Source organism: Prionailurus bengalensis, chromosome D1, assembly GCF_016509475.1.
Source record: "Prionailurus bengalensis isolate Pbe53 chromosome D1, Fcat_Pben_1.1_paternal_pri, whole genome shotgun sequence".
Taxonomy (NCBI): Eukaryota; Metazoa; Chordata; class Mammalia; order Carnivora; family Felidae; genus Prionailurus; species Prionailurus bengalensis.
The window spans coordinates 104,904,146-104,922,389 of NC_057346.1; the positions used below are offsets into that span (position 1 = coordinate 104,904,146).

General features: G+C 38.4%; 1 protein-coding gene and 1 long non-coding RNA gene across 2 annotated transcripts; one reads left to right on the forward strand and one right to left on the reverse strand.

Annotated features, from left to right (window-relative positions):
• Positions 1-318: 318 nt before the first annotated feature.
• LOC122482844 lies at positions 319-2,893 on the forward strand. Its single transcript, XR_006297227.1, has 2 exons — positions 319-2,305; positions 2,686-2,893. It is a non-coding gene; the product is annotated as an uncharacterized LOC122482844 (long non-coding RNA).
• Positions 2,894-5,156: 2,263 nt separating this feature from the next.
• Positions 5,157-15,934, reverse strand: LOC122483826 (membrane-spanning 4-domains subfamily A member 3-like). Its single transcript, XM_043581236.1, has 6 exons — positions 15,704-15,934; positions 15,074-15,205; positions 14,005-14,061; positions 13,234-13,377; positions 11,784-11,885; positions 5,157-7,445 (listed from the first exon to the last, which is right to left on the reverse strand). The coding sequence occupies exons 1-6, from the start codon at positions 15,857-15,859 to the stop codon at positions 7,305-7,307; spliced, it is 732 nt and encodes a 243-aa protein (XP_043437171.1). The 5' UTR covers positions 15,860-15,934; the 3' UTR covers positions 5,157-7,304.
• Positions 15,935-18,244: the final 2,310 nt, after the last annotated feature.

Consider the following 18,244-nt stretch of genomic DNA (forward strand, 5'->3'; position numbering starts at 1 on the left):
GCTCCTGAGGTGTGATTAGCTGTGTCATAAACTGACCTTCCTAGTGGCAGGAAATAGATTTTTTCAAAACCAGAGATCCGGAATCTGAAAGGAAAATGTGTTTCCCTAGTGAGGGGGGTGGGAAAGAAGGTTACCATAAGACCTTTAGTTTTTTTAAAATTATTATGTTTATTTATTTTTGAGAGAGAGACAGACAGACAGACAGACTGTGAGTGGCAGAGAGAGAGGGAAACACAGAACCCGAAGCAGGCTCCAGGCTCTGAGCTGTCAGAACTCACTCACAGTGAGATCATGACCTGAGCTGAAGTTGTATGCTTAACTGACTGAGCCACCCAGGCACCGCATCATAAAACCTTTCTAAACAGTCTTGAACTTGAGAAAATGCCATGGATTCCTAAGGATTTCATTCTGGGAACCCTTTCAAAACCAGGGGATGGGAGTTCTGTGTAGAGACCACAAAATCATCTTCCTAGAAGCCTGCATGCTTCATACTCTGAGCGTATCTTCTTTTTCACTCCCCAGGTGACTCAGATCCTGATTGGTCTGATGAAAGTGTGCCTGTTTGTTATAGGTCTGTGTTTTTATTCTTCTGACTTTCCCTACTGGTGTTATCCTCTTACCATGGTCTCAGGATATCCTGTATGGGGATCCTTATTTGTGAGTATGTTGGAATATCTCAACTTCCTCAGCGGTAGATTTCACAAACATTCCTTCCAGCCTTCCCTCTTACAAACCAATGATGTGACCTGGGATTTTACTTCTTAGAACAAAGTATGTGGCCTAAAGACTGGGGTTCTGATGACCTCTAGGGTACGTGGAAGGACAGGTGTAGGCTCACCAGGCTGAGTGGTTTCTTCCATTTTCAGTTCTTCTTATCTGGAGCTGTGTCTATTGCAGCTGGAAGAAAAATGACATTGAACCTGGTAAGTATGTCCCTGGGCCCAGAAGCAACAAGTAAAATCATAAGTGCTGTATCTCAAGGCAAAAGAAATGATCTCTGATTCTCTGAATCATCTGGGCTCTATGGGGGTCATGGAAAATTCTTCCATAAGGAAACTGAGGTTTGACTTACCTTTTGTTTTTGTTTTTGTTTTTTGCCCCTATTGTCTGAAACTCCATCCTTGGGATTAATCTGTGAATATAGAATCCAATGCTTCAGCAGTATTCTCTTTTCTTTCTTAGACTTAGGAAAATTATTTGAGAATGTGTCTTCAACCCCTTCCAAATGAATGAATGTTTTTGTGTTCTCCGAAGGGAGGAAGGAGAAGAAACAGAGGGTTGTAGGGGACACTGATCATTCTCTTCCAGATCAAAGGCAGCCTGGGAGTGAACTTGCTCAGTGCTGTTGCAGGAGTGATAGGGATAATCGTGTTAATAATAGAACTGACTGTTCTATTTGCACCGGAGAAAAAGTGTCTTATTCTTGTAAGTGTTTCTGAGCTGCTTTTATTTTCTGCAACTATATTTATATTATCTAAATGCATACTAGTGTGAGATGACTGTCTCCCAGTTAATCCTGGCTTATCACCATAAGTAAGATCTGGGACTTTGAGCTCACGGGGAGAATTTTCAGCCCCTTGCTGCTAGGACCTACCAGGACAGTTACCTTTTTTTCTCTCATTCTTCTCTGAATGCAGTTATGTTAGAGAATTGATCATTAGGCTCTTTCTTTAGTCTCCAGGGTCAAGTTACGATGGGGGTGGACAGCTGGGCTGGCTCAGCAGGCTTTGTGTCATTTGTGGGTGGGTTGAAGAGAGTCAGGACACCAGGCCAAGATGCTCAGAGCCTCTGGGGGTATGTGTATGTACAAGGAAAGGGCAATGATATCGCTTTCACAGACCCGGAGGTTCTCTGCTCTTTAGATGAGAAAAAGGTATAAATTCATACAGGGATGAAAATAACCTGAAGTGGACAACACAGAGAATCTCTAAGCCCAGAAAACTATGCAGACACATGTGATTTCATCTGAATTTCCTTGCACTTAATGAAGTTCCAGAATAGAACTCCCCTCTGCTATTTTAGGATTTGCTTTTCAATTTTTCTTTTTTGGTTTGTTATGAGAGGGAATTTACCTGTTTCCGTAGAGGAGAAGGAGTCAGATTGGAATCAGAGGATCCAGGGCCAGGGGAAGTATCCATCTGTTATTAATATTCCTTTCCTTTTCCTCTTCTCTCTCCTCATGGAATCTGCTCCTCCTTTCTAGAGGATGTTTGAGATTGTGATATTAGTCCTCTCCCTGCTGGAAGTCAGCATCGCTATCTCTCTCTCTGTATTTGGGTGCAAGGTGACCTGCTTTGTCACTCAGGTGAGTGTTGAGGACCTGATGGAGGGTTCAAATTTGTCACGTTTTTGTTTCTCTCACTGTCTCTCTCCTCCTCTCTGGACCAATGAGAAGGATAAGGAAGCAGAGTGATGGAAAGATAGTTATGTACATGAGTCATTCTTGAAACTGAAGGAGACAGAAGAATACACGGATAGAGCTATGGTGTATGTTTCCAGGAACCTCATAGGTCTTGCGGGATATCAATTTTTATCGAGTGAGGGATGTAAGGCCCTGAAGGAAGGGACATTTAATTTTCAGGTCCTAGAATACACAAAAAAAGTAGGCATCACCAGGATAAATGCGAATCCCTCTAGCTGAAAGACGATGTGAATAATGGTATATATTATTCTCAATATCCACAGGTGGTGATTATCCAGGCAACCAATGACAAGGTGTCTTCAGCAATAGCCCCCCATGAACATATTTATGAGGAGCTGGAGTTTGAATAGAATAATTCCTGCTTTTGAAAATATTATTCATTGTGTATCTCTTTGCCTGCCAGGAAGTGTTCTCATCTGTGCACAGGAGCATAGTTATTACACAACCAAATAAAGTGCATTTTCTCCTCTATTGCTGCTGATTGTGGTTTTGAGTCCCAATCTCCCACTTCGTCCTATTGCCACTCAAATGACTAGGATGCACAGTGTCATTTCTCATAACTTGTAAAGGCCCTAAACCACACATACAGAAAACTGAGTAGACCATGGTTATAACAGCTGCCTAATATTTTTTAAGATATTAATTTTTGAGTAATCTCTACCCCCAACATGGGGCTCACATTTACAACCCAGGAATCAAGAATCACATGTTCTACTGACTGAGCCAGCCGGGTGCCCCCAATTTTTAGTTATATAGAAGGTGGACATCCTCGTGTAAGCAGCATCCGAATCCATGAGTAAACACTACCAGTTTCAGACAATGGTGAATTCCCCTTTTCACTCACTAAGATCCCCAGCTTAACTGCTGTCTTGACTTTTACCACCAATATGAGTTGCATCTTTGAATTTCATAAAATGGAGTCTTGCGAAATATATGCACTGGCTATGGCTCCTTTCTTCTAGCATGTTTGTGAACTTCATTCCCGCCATTGCCAGTGGTAATACTTTGTTCATAGCGCTGCAAGATATTCTATTGTAAGACTTGCAGGACAATCTATTATAAATGTAAATATTGATGAATATTTGGGATGCTTCGATTTGGGACGAATCATGCCGTGCGTGCAAAATGTATCCGTATATTTTGGTACGTGTGTGTGTAAAATTCCATCGGGTCTACGTATAGCAGTGGAACTGCTAGGCCATGTCCAAAGTGCATATGGCATATGCACCTGCCTTCTAGCAATGCCTGAATTCCAGGTATTGTACATCTGTACCCTGATATCATGTGATTTTCATTCTAACCATTTTGAAGTCTTTGTATCACATTGCAATAATTTGAATACGATTTCTTTTTACGACAGCTTTAGATTTATTTTAAAAAATTGAGAAAATATTAAAAGAGTTCCCATATACCCCAAATCAGTTGGCATCTTACCTTAGTATAGAATGAACCAATATTGATACGTTATCATTACAGCATTATTATTATTCAGATGTCTTTAGTTTTTAGTTAGTGCCCTTTTCCTCTTTCAAGATCCCCACCCAAGACAAGACATTAGACTTAGCTTCCATGTTTTCTTAGCCTCCTGTTGGCTGTGACTATTTCTGAGACTTCCTTTGTTTTTGATGACCTTGATCATCAAAACTTGATCATCAGTTTTGTGGAATACTGATCAAGTATTTTGCAGAATGTCCCTCACCTGGAGCTTATCTGATATTTTTCTCATGATCAGACTAGTGTTTTGAGGTTTGGGGAGGAAGACGTCAGGAGTACAATATGATCCTTATCACATCCAATCAAGGGTACATATTATCAACATGACTTACGCTGTTGACGTTGGCTTTAATCACCTCACTGAGTACAGTTTTTCAGTTTTTTCCACACTAAAGTTAGCTTTTCCCTGACTTCTTATACTGTACTCTTCAGAAGGATGTCACTATCCAGCCAGCGTGTGCAGCCTGGACTCAAGGAGTCAGGGAGTTAAGATCTACTGCTTTGAGGGTAGAGTAACCTCATAAGTTATTTGATATTCTGCCCTGGGGTTTTGTCAATTTTCTCTCTTATTTATGCATTCAAGTATTTGTATGAATTTATGAATATTTATACACTCTTGGGGTTTTAATCTAATACCAATTTATCTTATTGCTCAAATTCTTTCTGTTTTGATCATTGGGAGATCGTTCAGTGGCTCCTGTGTCCCTTTGATGGACCCTATCATTGTGTCTCATTTGGGGCACTTGCTTCTTTTTATGACATGACCATGTTCTCAGGTTCATCTTACATCTTTTTTTTTAAATTTTTTTTGACATTTATTCATTTTTGAGAGACAGAGAGAGAGACAGAGCATGAGCAGGAAAGGGGCAGAGAGAGGGAGACACAGAATCTGAAGCAGGCTCCAGGCTCTGAGCTGTCAGCACAGAGCCCAACTCGGGCCTCGAACTCACGAACTGTGAGACCATGACCTGAGCCGAAGTCAGATGCTCAACCGACTGAGTCACCCAGGCGCCCCTCATCTTACATACTTCTTGCCCACGTCTTAGAATCAGCCATCACGCAGCCCATTTCTTCTTATTGGAGAACCATACTAGAAATAAAGATCTGGGCTCTAGGCGTGCTTGTTACTATTGGGATGTCATTTCTTTTAGGTTCTCTTAGCTAACAGAGGAAAACATACATCTGTCTACTAATTCATGTGTCCTAGTTGAGCTATTCTAACAAGACACTATATAGTGGGTAACTTAAACAGAAAATATTTATTTCTCACAATTCTGGAGGCTGGACATCTGAGATCCAGATGCGAGCATGCTCGGTTTTCCCCCCTGGCTTCCAGATAGCCATTTTCTCATTGTATCCTCACATAGTAGAGAGCAAAGAGAGGAAGTAAGTTCCCTCATGTCGTTTCTTATAAGGTACTAATTCCATCACGACAGGTCCACCCTCGCTACCTCATTCCCTCCCAAAGGCCCAATCTCCAAATACCATCATATTGAGGGCTAGAGTTTCAACATATGAATTTGGGAAGGGGAGACACAGACAGTCCACTGCACCATGTTTATACACGTATCTGTAAATATTTCTATCTTTAGCCATCTGTTATATGATGTATCATATCTGTCTTTGAAAAAAAATCACAAGAAGTGCCCCCCAAAAGCAAAAGAAACCCCATATTTCTACCCGTTTTAAAAACTTTCCTGTGGCTCACGGGCTGTTTTGAAATATGTTGTTTGATTTCCAAAAATTTTGAATTTTCCACCTATCACAATTCTGCTATTGTCTGACAACAGTATGATTTATATTATTTTAAATTTGTTGAGCTGTGTTGCCTAACACATGAAACGACCAATATTGGCAAATATTCCACGCACATTGGAGAACAATGTATGTTCTGTTGTTGGATGGAGAGGTCTATAAGTGTCAATTAGGTCAACTTGATTGATACTGCTGCTCAGGTCATCTATATCCTTTCTGCTTCTCTACCTGGGTGATATATATCAGCTGTCAAAGAGGGGTTGAGGTCTCCAAATATAATAGGATATTTGTCGATTTCTCCTTTTAGTTTTATCAGCCCTTTCCCTCATATATTTTGGACTAGCTACAAGTGGCCATTGAACGCTTGTAACATGGATAGTGACACTAAGAAAATGGGCTTTGAATCTTTTTTTCATTTTAAAGAACTTAAATTTTAATTGCCATACGTGTGTAGTAGCTATGATACTGTATAGAACAGGAATGGAATTGTTGGATCTCATGGACACACTATTAATTTTACTAGACTTTGAAACATTCTGGTTGGATATTCTAGGGGAATGGGTAACACTTTGATTGTCAGTGAGCCAACGAAGCAACACAAACTTTTATATATAAGCTTACATATGTAAAATATCATCACAAAAGCCTAATGTACTCTGAATGATGCAATATAATTAACCTAACACTAGACCAATGAAATAGTATAATCTATAGTATTTTGTATGATTAAAAGTATTTTTTGCGTATATTTACTCTTTTCCTTGATGTATATCCCAATCGGAACTAAGCACAAGTGAGGCCATTTGAAAGATAAGGAAACTGATGTTTAGTCAGGAAAGAAACACATCCAAAGTCACAGAGTGTAAAAATGACGGACCAAAGACTTCATGCAAAGTGTTCACGACTGGTCCAGGAAAGTCTCCATTGACTTCACTGTGCTTCATCAAAGAAAGGTTAAACTTCAGAGCTTGAAGAAAGGAATGGAGCTTTATGTTCATACATTTGAGAGTTGGAGGAATTGAGATTTTTTTCTAACATGTAGTAATGAATGAATAAGGAAAATGAATTGTGATCTCAGAAAATAGATCCTGGCTGATGAAGAACACTGGGGTGGAGATAATATTATTCACTGATATTTTCTGTCCCTCTACATTTCCTGTCTCCCACACAGCACTGGGAAGGTCACCATTTAATGAGCTGTGGCCAGAATGACACATGCTTCTCGACCAAAGTATCTCATTGCCAGAGGTCCAACTTCTAACTTTTTTTTCCCTACCTCGGCAAAATAAAAAAAAACTTTTTGAGATATTATTCTATCTTGCAGAACCCATATAAGTGTGGGTCTAAACAGCCAACTAACAATGAACATGTAAAGTATGCAGTAAATGAACTTCTGATGTGTTAAGCCACCAATATTTCAAAGTTAAGTTTTGTTACAGAGCATACACTAGCCTGTGATAACATCCAACCAAAAGAATAGTGACAACCAAATTCTTGATGCTATAGATGCTAGTTGCTGTCTTTATGACTTTGAACCACACAGTTGTATTCTCACACGTGTATATTTATGCCTCAGTGGTCACAGTATGATCTTCTTGCTATCACTGTGGATCCAAAATACAGAAGTATAGCTTCATATTTGTTTACTAGTATCTGTGGGATAACATGAAGGTGTTTCTTCTTTACATTCAAGTTCTTGATAGATTGAAGTTTGAGGCAACAAGTCTTGATAAGGACTTTCAGAAGGTGATTTCCAGCAAAAAAATACAGAAATCTGTAAAGAAGTCAAAGAATAATCCGTAAAATAACCTGTAAAGTCTGTAAAATAAGCCATAAAGAATAATATAATCTAAGTCCTCAATGATTTGTCTCCAAATATATGCTCTCTTACTCTAAAGATTAATTGTGTGGATTTGGGGCCAGAGGAACTTAATGGCTGCTCTCCAAAAAAGGTAGAGGGTGAGTTCAGTTTCAATCATGACTAAAACTACCCAATGATTCAACAAATGGTGTTGGGAAAACTGGACATCAACATGCAGAAGAATAAACCTGGACCACTTTCTTACACCACACACAAAAATAAATTCAAAATGGATAAAAGACCTAAATATGAGGCATGAAACCATAAAAATCCTGGAGAAGAACACAGGCAGTAACCTCTTTGACATCGTCTGTAGCAATTTGTTTCTAAATATTTCTCCTGAGATGAGAGAAACAAAAGCAAAAATAAACTATTGGGACTTTACTAAAATAAAAAGCTTCTGAGTGAAGGAAACAATCAACAAAACTAAAAAGCAATCTATGGAATGGGAGAAGATATTTGCAAACGACATATCTGATAAAGAGTTAGTATCCAAAATCTATAAAGAATTTATCAAACTCAACACTCGACAAATAAATAATCTAATTAAAAAATGGGAAGAAGTCTTGAATAGGCATTTTTCCAAAGAAGGTATCCAGATGGCCAACAGACACATGAAAAGATGCTCAACATCACTGATCATCAGAGAAATGCAAATCAAAACTACAATGAGATATCACCTTACCCCAGTCAGAATGACTAAAATCAACAACACAAGAAACAACAGGTGTTGATGAGGATGGGGAGAAAGAGGAACCCTCCTGCACTGTTGGTGGAAATGCAAACTGGTGCAGTAACTCTGCAAAACAGTATGGAGTTTCCTCAAAAAGTTAAAAATAGAACTACCTTACAATCCAGCAGTTGCACTAGTAGGTATTTACTCACAGGATACAAAAATACGAATTCAAAGGGACACATGCATTCCAATGTTTATAACAGCACTATCTGCAATAGCTAAATTGTGGAAACAGTTCAAGTGTCCACCCACTGATGAATGGATAAAGGAGGTATGGTATATATACACAATGGAATATTACTCAGCCATAAAAAAGAATGGAATCTTGCCATTTGTAAAAACGTGGGTGGAGCTGGAGAGTATTTTGCTAAGTGAAATAAGTTAGTCTGAGAAAGACTAATACCATATGATTTCACTCACATGTGGAATTTAAGAAACAAAACAAATGAGCAAGGGAAAAAGAGAGAGAGGCAAACCAAGGAACAGACTCTTAACTATAGAGAACAAACTGAGGGTTACTAGAGGGAAGGTCGAAGGAGGATGGGTGGAATAGTTGATGGGGATTAAGGAATGTACTTGTCATGATGATCACTGAGTGTTGTATGTTAGCAATGAATCACTGTATATTTTAACCTGAAGCTGATATTACACTGTATGTTAATGAACTATAATTTAAATGCAACTTGAAAAAAAACCTACCCAATGGTTAATTTTTTCCAGATATTAAGCCAGGTGAGTATCAATCTACTTGGGTTACTAGTATTTAGTTTTGAGGAAGATAAAGGAAACTATAAACATATCCATTAAAATCATTCTTGAACAACAGAAATAGGGAGAGATAGTAGGGCCTTCTTTAATCATTTTGGTATGAAGAATGCCAACCCAGCTAATATTGGGACATTACATGTGATGCATTGCTGATGGGCTGGAAAATAATGAGTTGCTAATAGAACATAAGTTTTTGAGTGTCTGAACATGTTTTGTGTGATTACGCATAGAAAATTTTAAGTATTTTTGTATTTTGTATTTGTGATTTGATGTCTGTCTCTTATAATGAATGCTTATTTGATGAGAGAAGATAATATAAGGTTTTATAAATAAAGGATGGTTATTGTGTTTTCATAATTTTTAAATAATGCTTAACCCATAGAGCTGTTGCTGACATTTCCCTTCTTCTTTTAACAATATAACCTGTTTCTAAACTGGAAAATGGAGATAAAATTGGGACTATATTTCCTAGGCTCTCTTGCGGCTAAGTATGGGAAAATATTTATGTACTAGCGGACAAAATGTGAGAATAAGTAGTAAATCTCACTTTGGAGTTACACACTTAAGAAGAAGGGTATGTATTCTCATTTCCCTTTTCCTTTCTGCTGATTGGGATGTGGATGTCATAGCAGGAGGTCCTTCGTGGATCCAGAGGTGAAAGCCACATTTTGACAATAAAGAATCTACCTTTCCATCCCTGTTTTTGGTGCAACTATGTTGTCATAGAAGGCAAAAACCTGACTTACAGTAGCCAGAGAATATTTGACATATAAAAGCCATGTATACTAGTAGAGAGTAGATGCAAATACTGAGAAATATCTAAGAATACCTAAAAAGAGCATACTCTCCAATGTCTACTCTAGCGAGGGCCATGAAAATTAGCATACAAAGAGCCAGAGAGGAAAATGGATAAGTTAATACCTCCCTGAGAAGGGAACTATGACATAACTTAAGTATTTTATGGCTTTTGGGGGGCAGGGTGTCTCCATAATTCCTGCCTTAGAACATATTGTAATTGCCATAGATCAGTGATTTCACATTTCTCTTTTTATCTCCAGGTTGAAGTTTTATCATCATCTTTGGCCAAGTCCACATTTATATAATGTAAGTAGAAATAGGGCAAATAATCTGTCTTTCAGCCCTCACTGCAATGAACTACTTCTGTTTTTGTTGTAGAGAACTACAAAGATACAGTAACTCCAGAGCAACAAATGGTTTGGATTATTGTCCTTTGTGAGCTGGTGAGTTGTATTTTAGGTGTGGGGAAGAAGGTAGAATGTGTCTATTTGGTGCCTATAGAGAAGAATGTGATTGAGAATGTTCCTCATCTTCCTTTAAGAATAGAAATTCTGTATATTTGAGCTAGATTTGAGCCTAATGGAACTCTGTGGCCTCCATTACAGCTCAGTGTGGTCATGCAACACATGTTGTCCAGTGTAATGTGAGAGAAGATCCGCATTTTCCTTCAGATCCATGGCCTTACAAGAAAAAATATGTCTTCCCCTTCTCTGTGTCTTTTCTCATTGGGTGCTGCACAAGTATTCTGTGGTGGGCAGAATATTATGGTGTCATTTCCGTGATTGTGTTATATCATATGGCAGAAAAACAAAACAAAACAGAACGTTATCCGGATGAGCCTAATCTAAGTATAGGAGTCTTTTCAAGGCAGAGTGTTCTCTGGATGGTAGAAAAGGAAGTCAGAGTGATTTCAAAGCATTAGAACTGTTTGACAAAGAGGAAGCTCTCTGTTACTGAAATGGAGGGAACCTCTTGAACAGATCCAAGAGCAGCTTCTAGGAGCTGAGCATGAATGACTCCTGGCCAACAATCCCAGTTCCATATCACAGGCCACTGGATTCTGCCAACAACAGCAGAGAACTATCAGACCATCCCCAGACTTTCCAGGAGTCCAGGCATCCAGTACATGGACTTCAGCCTTATGAGATGACTGGATTCTGAGTAAAGAATCCACTCAGGTCCACTGGGACTTCTGATCTACCTTTGCCGTGCCCGTGGGTCCATCCCATCTATGGCCTTCCTTTCCTGACTGCCTGCCCTGAGGAATTCAGACTTGCTTACCAACCCTTAGACTCATGTAATCCAATTGCTTGTGATAATGTTATACGCTTGAAATGAGGGGGATTTCAATACCAGAAACCTTTCCATTTTCTGTCTGAATTAACCCTAATTGACACACAGTTGTGGCAATAATTTCAACACACAAAAAAGAACCAGGTAATGAGGTTGAGAAAAGTATGCTACTAGCTCTGTTACCTACGTCTGTTACCTGTAATAATAAAACATAAAATTCTAACTATATCTGTGTTTCCAGTCAGCTGTATTGTCAACTTTATATACCTGCAATAATATATTTCATCTCTTACAGGCTTTTAAATTAGTTATACCTTGATTTTATTATTTTTGGATGATATATACGTTGCACATTCATCACACTAAAGAGTGTACTTCATATAGTAAATTAATAGATGGATGGATGGATGGATGGATGGACAGATGTTTGAAGTCATGGATAGATACCCATGGGTGAGAGTTTCCGTATGGAATAGAGAATTGCACACTGTGTATTCCAAGTGTGCTCAACACACAGCTAGTAGCCTCCAGGTTGTCCACAGAATCACTTCTAGTTTATGCTTTTGTTCATTTTACCAACGGTGAAAAGAGTCATCGACCACATTGTTTAATGAAATAGTTGAAATCATCCTCTTTCTTCTAAGAATTGTACATACCCAGTGAATATTCCTGTCATCCACATTATAGACAAGCATGGAGAGAGGGAGTGAAATTAAAATTTGCAGACAAGTTAGGATCATCAGGACAATCACAAGTCCCTGTTAAAAGAAAATAAAATGTCATGCATTACCTTCCACTTTGATGATAGTTTAGAAAGTTTTATGTCAGAGCCCCACATCAGGCCGTCAAAAGGGGACACATCACATTATACAAAATGGTGCAATGAAGTTGGGTCTGAACCCAGAAATCTATGTGCTGTTACAGAAAAGCAAGAGTTAGAGATGATATTAAACATTCTTGAACATACTAATACAAGATGGGAAGTAAAACTTGATGACATTATAGAATTCACAATAACTACTCCACTTTTGATTTTTATTAAAATTATTATTATTATTGGTGGTAGGTTGGGTTATTAGTAATATTACTGTTGAAGTTATTGTTAGTCATGGAGATCAGAAATGTTGCCAACGCTTGCAAAGCTGACTTTTCTCAATAAACAGGGCAGAAATGGTAAGGGTTCAGATCTCCCCAGTGAAATACTAAAATTTCCCAGTTTTCCACTGGACTCAATTCTAATTAAAACCAGAATGTCTCTGGGGTGCCTGGGTGGCTCAGTTGGTTAGGTGACTGACTTTGGCTCAGGTCATGATCTCACAGTTTGTGAGTTCGAGCCCTGCGTTGGGCTCCGTGCTGACAGCTCAGAGCCTGGAGCCTACTTCGGATTCTGTGTCTCCCCCTCTCTCTACCCCTCCCCTGCTCATGCTTTGTGTCTCTCTGTCTCTCAATAAGAAATAAACATTAAAAAAAATTAAAAAAAAAAAAAAACCCAGAATGTCTCCTAAATTTGGAACACGCTTTAGGGTAAAAATTAAATAACAGTTGTGAAAATTTTTGTCATTGTCCTCATAAGTAAAATGTGTCTTCCCACACTCCAATGTTCCTGGTTTCTTTTACTGGTTTCTTCCTGATTTCTTTCTCTCCTCTATTTCAGACCATTTGTCTGCATTTCTTTCACATGGCTTTATTGCAAAAAAAAAAAAAAAAAAAAAAAAGGATTACGCTCAAATAGTGGCAAGTCAGAATAAACATTCATTCTCCAGGTAGCTTTGGGTAATAACTTATTTTTACAATCCTAGCAGTGATGAATATTATAATAGGAAATAATTTTAAAAAATAAAGGATAAAGTAAAAATTTCCCCAACTATTTTTTCTAGTTTTTCCAGAAAAAAATAAAATTTAGACCACAGAATTGGGGCTCTCTGCCATTGAAAAGAAATAGTTCTTTTCTCTTTCTAATTGTTGCACCTGTAGAGAGGCATTTGGAAGGACTCTGGAAGCAAGAATTTTTGTCATGTTCTTGCAATATACCAATGATCAGGTCTCATTTTCATCATGCTCAGATAAGCATTCAGTCTTCTCTGAATTCAGGGGGATAATACTTACAATTGCAATTGATTTGATGCCCAAACAGAGAGTTTCCTTCTTGCAATCATAGCGGAAATTTTTTGTTAAATTATATGACAGAATACAGATCCCAACAATCGAGACCAATGTACTAAGAGTGTTAGCACCTATATTCTTCCTCAGCTGGAAAAAAAAAAAAAAGACGTAACTAGCTTATAAGTTAAGGACCAGGGGTTTCTAGACCCTACATGCTGGGGAGAGAATTCTGATTTCATTGACTTATCCATGAGATCTACAGGCATTCATCATCCTTATAGTGCCAATTTGGTTCAATGATAAATCACAATTGTGAGAAGAAGAGTTAGAGAAGATTGATCTTTCATGAACACATACCATGGATAGGATAAAAATATTATGTACATTTTTGTCAGCGTCTCTTGTTTTCTCCTCCTATTAGCTCCTCCCTCCTCCTTAGGCTTATGCTCAAGCCTAAGCCATGTTTTTCTCTTTATTTAACGTCAACCCACCCCATTACCATAATGAGGCTTGAATAGCTACATAAATCTTTACTCACTCTTCTTATAGTGACGAGATATGGGGATCAGAATTCTAAAATCCAGGGAGATCCAGCCTGTCTGTGTCTAGACATAAGATGGTCACGTGATTCATTGGGCCAAAGGGACAGTTACACGATGAAACGTACTACAAAATAATGAATCCCCGGGGTGATTGGGCTTCACGTGGGAAACTCAGAGTGTTATAAGTGCTCATTTTCTCCCTGAATGACGAAGGGGAAGGTTGTTAGCTTACCAGTGATTTTGTTTGCTTCTTGGCAGACACAACAGTCAGAGATCCAGACATGATAAACTGTTTAGAAGATAAGAAAGGTATCTACAGACCAGTGGCTTCTTCCAAGTCACCTTTCCACCCTGTTTCCAGATGCATATCTTTCTTCATATCTAATACCCCCACCCCCCACCTCCCACCTGCCAGGGCCATCCCTTCAGAACTCAGAGGAAAGCAGATGATTAAAGTGTGTGCACCATACAATTAAAGTACCATAGTTATAATTTATTCTTCTGACCAGTAAAATTCCTTTAGCTAAATCAGAGAAGTGGACATAAAAACCACAGGGCGAAACGACTTATTCCATGTGGAGAGAACAAAATAAATAAATATAACTCAAAGACACACTTTGGGGTGCAGAAAAGGGAACATGTGAACTCAAATTACATGGCACTTTTCTCAATGTATTTGGCCAAGAAGGGTGATGACTTAAGAAGAGTAACACCTGCTTACCCTTCCCACCCAGCAAATTCTCTAATCCAAATATTATTACATTTCAGAGATACTTCTCCCATGTGTCAAACCCAGGATTTTCTTCTCAGCCAAATGGCAAGATCGTTACTGAATAGCTTCAGGCTATACAGCAACGAATAGAACTTAAGGGTATTATTATATTAGAATATATATTAAAGTTCAGGTTGGGAGGGGCGCCTGGGTGGCTCAGTCAGTTAAGCATCGGGCTTCAGCTCTGGTCATGATCTCACAGTCAGGTCTTCAAGTTGGAGCCCACCCCCCCACCCCCCATCAGGCTCTGTGCTGACAGCTCAGAGCCTGGAGCCTGCTTCAGATTCTATGTCTCCTTCCCTCTCTGCCCCTCCCCTGCTCACACACTTTGTTTCTCTCTCTCTCTCTCTCTCTCTCTCTCTCAAAAATAAAAAAATGTAAAATAAAGTTCAGGTTGAAAGTTAAATCTTAACTGTCATTGCAAGTACTCTAGAATTGGCAAGATGTCACAAAAATTGTGTGTTGAGTTGATGAATGAATGAATAACGGATTAAATAATAATAATTTGAGATATAAGTGAGATACTCACAGACAATGCCCCCCATAAAGGGAAGCCTGTGTAAATTGAGAAGAAAACAGTTGGGTACATTTCAGAATCAAAAGCAAAAAATCCAATTATCCCATAAAAGATGCATTTCACACCAATCATAATCTGAGCCACCTGGGTAAGAGACAAAACAAACCAAATTACCAACCATTCAAATTAACAAAACAAAAACAATGTCTTAAAGACAATGGTGAGCATTTCTCAGGAGAGAGAGAAGCACTCGGTCCAAACACCATGGTCACCCATTTTCAAGGTTTGAATCCCTTGAATATTATGAAAAGATCTAAGAGTCAGTTCCTGGAGAGTCTGCTTTTTATTTTTTCCCAGAGGTCTGCCCATGGGGGTCAACCTTGCTCCAATAAGACATAGTCACTATTAGGCTCATCTAAGAGATTAGGACTTCTACAGTCTCCTCTTAATGCATCCCTCCCATCCTCCTACAAATGTGGTCCTTTGCTTTTAATTGAAGTGTCTTTCTTCCACACCACAGAATGGTTGCACAGATAATAACCTGATGCCTCTATGTCAGGATAATTAGCCAGAATAACCCTCTACCCTCAGGATATGCCCCAGCTTCTGGTTCAAAATTCTTTATAGCGTTTACTTACTTACCCCCAGAGCTTTTAGATTCCCCTTCAGGAATTTCTGCAGCTTGTCGAGTAAATGTTTCAGGGTACCAGGCTTTTCAGTCTTTCCTAATGGGGTACTTTGGTTTGGGTTTGGAGGAATGTCCACAGTCTTCCCATCAGAATCCGAAATTTTGCTCATTCTGTAATAGATGGCATCAGATATGCACCGTCATATGCCCCATACTGTTAATCTTATTATAATGGAAGTAGATACAGGGCTTCTTTTATCTGAAGTCTTTATCGTATGAAGGGAAGGCATTGGCCAAGTGATGCTTGTGTGTCCATGCTGCTGACTCTGATATCACTGATGTGGTCAGCATGGAGAGACATGACAGAGGTTGGGAAATACCAAATCCTATGTAACTGTAAGATAGCCTCCAAGATTTTTTTTTTCTTTTTAACATTGCATGTGGCCACAGACTTGTATAAAAGAACCCCCAATGGGAATGGTGATATATCTATTTAGCCTTATCCCTGGTGGAGTAAAAATCACCTGAGATTTAAACGCAAAGAGTTTTGAATGAAAGACATTTCCCTTTAATTGAATTAAATATATCATGTAACTTATCATCCAATCCAAGATAATCTTAGGAATGAAAGAGAATAGGAGTGGTATCCATAATTATAAGAGAGACCTGGGGATACACTATGTAAAAGCCACCTTAACTTTGATCACTGTGTGGCAATGAGAGGTGTATTTAGTTGAAACCCTAGGTTTGTCAACATAAAATATAATCATGCTTATGCTTCATAGGTGTGACACTGGAAATGATGTATCCAATTTTTTTAGTATCATCAGAGATGTAACATTGCATAAATTCTAGTATTATCTTCTCAAGAAGTTAGGGTGTGCTTTGGTACTCGTCAAAAACAATGATGGATTTCCATTGTAGAACAAACCCAAGAGGGGTTTCCTTCATAAACTAACTCATTTTGAACCTTTTTTTTTTTTTTACCAAATATTCGCTTTTTATTTCTATATCATCATTTACTCTATCAATTTTAGGACTATTTTGTACCATTAAATTAAGTTGGGGAAATAGGGGCAGACTTTGTTCCTTATTACGTTGGTATTTGTGATGCTATCACTCTCCCTATTAGGTTTCAGTTTAGCTTTGCTTGCAATTTGTACAATTCCTTCTCATGTTTTCTCCTCCTATTATGCTAATGATATGGAATTAGACCCTTTATATAGCTATTTATGTTTAGATTTCCTGAATCAAAGTGGAAACATAGTTTCTGGCTCTTGAGATCCATGTTCAATGTCTTTAAAAAAAAAGAGTTATTGTATATCAGTTCCAACACTCTTTGAGTGTGTAAATTTCTTTGCAGTCTCCATGAAAAGATTAAGATATCATGACATGGAACTCCTATGGGACACTTAAGATTAATCATAAGTATTCAATGTTTCTATTCCCAGTAGTTGCTTTTCATTAAAGAGCTGAAACAAGGAATTTATTTTGTATGATCACACTGGAAGTGCAAACAAAAGAGATTTTTTTTCTATTTCTTTGGTGGATGAATCTCGTTCATTAATATTTCATAAATAGAGAGGATCTCATCAATCAGTTATTCTATGTTTTTAAAATGTGACCCTTATACCTAAAGATGGTGAATAACTTGCCCAAATTCACAGACATATTTATAGATGTGGGACCAAAGAGCTATGGGTCTGATAAGTAAAAATCTGCTCTTTAGGCGAAGCCTGCCTCAAACTAACACATCCTTTTTTTAGCCTCCCGAAGCCCACACGTAACAGGTTTGAATGTTTGAGGGAGCCATTGCTCCCAACGTAACTTTTTTTGGGGGGGAAACACACTATTGACCCCCCAAAGTATCCCCTATCACTCCTCACTGCAAATGTCACTATGTATTCATCCATTCACTCAACAAGTATGTATTTTTAGATTAAAAATGCTGACCATAATACCGGGCACATTTTTATTCACTAATGCCTTTAATGATATTTTATTGCAGCTATGTGATTATCATCTGTAATATTCTATCAAATTGTAAGCCTGTAGTTGAACCTGTTAGTGCTCCTAGAAGCTACCATCCAAACGGTCAATATTTTGAGTAGGACTTTCACATTTACAGCCGTCCTCTTTCTAACGAATGTTGCTCTCCACCTCTGTTGCCTACTTAGAGAATGACGTTGCAGTATTTCTTGGTTACTCGACAATACAAAAATTAGCCTTGTTTACCACAATGTCCTCACCTTAATTGACTTCAAAGCCCAATGACCCTTTATGAGTTAATATAGCTTCAGACCTACCTAATCCTCCTCGTCGTGTCTCTACCAGATTAGTTATAAAACTCTTATGATTCTAAGAATATTATTATGAACTTAGCTGACTCACCCATGTCCATTCTTGATGTTCTGAATTTCATTTGCAGATCGTAGACAGAAAAGTTTCTGCATCACAATTCTAACCAAATTATTCCCCTGTATCTTACACTGGGTCTTCTAGAAAATAGGGCTGGAGACAAACTTCCTTGGTAAGCTAAGCCTTACTATCTACCC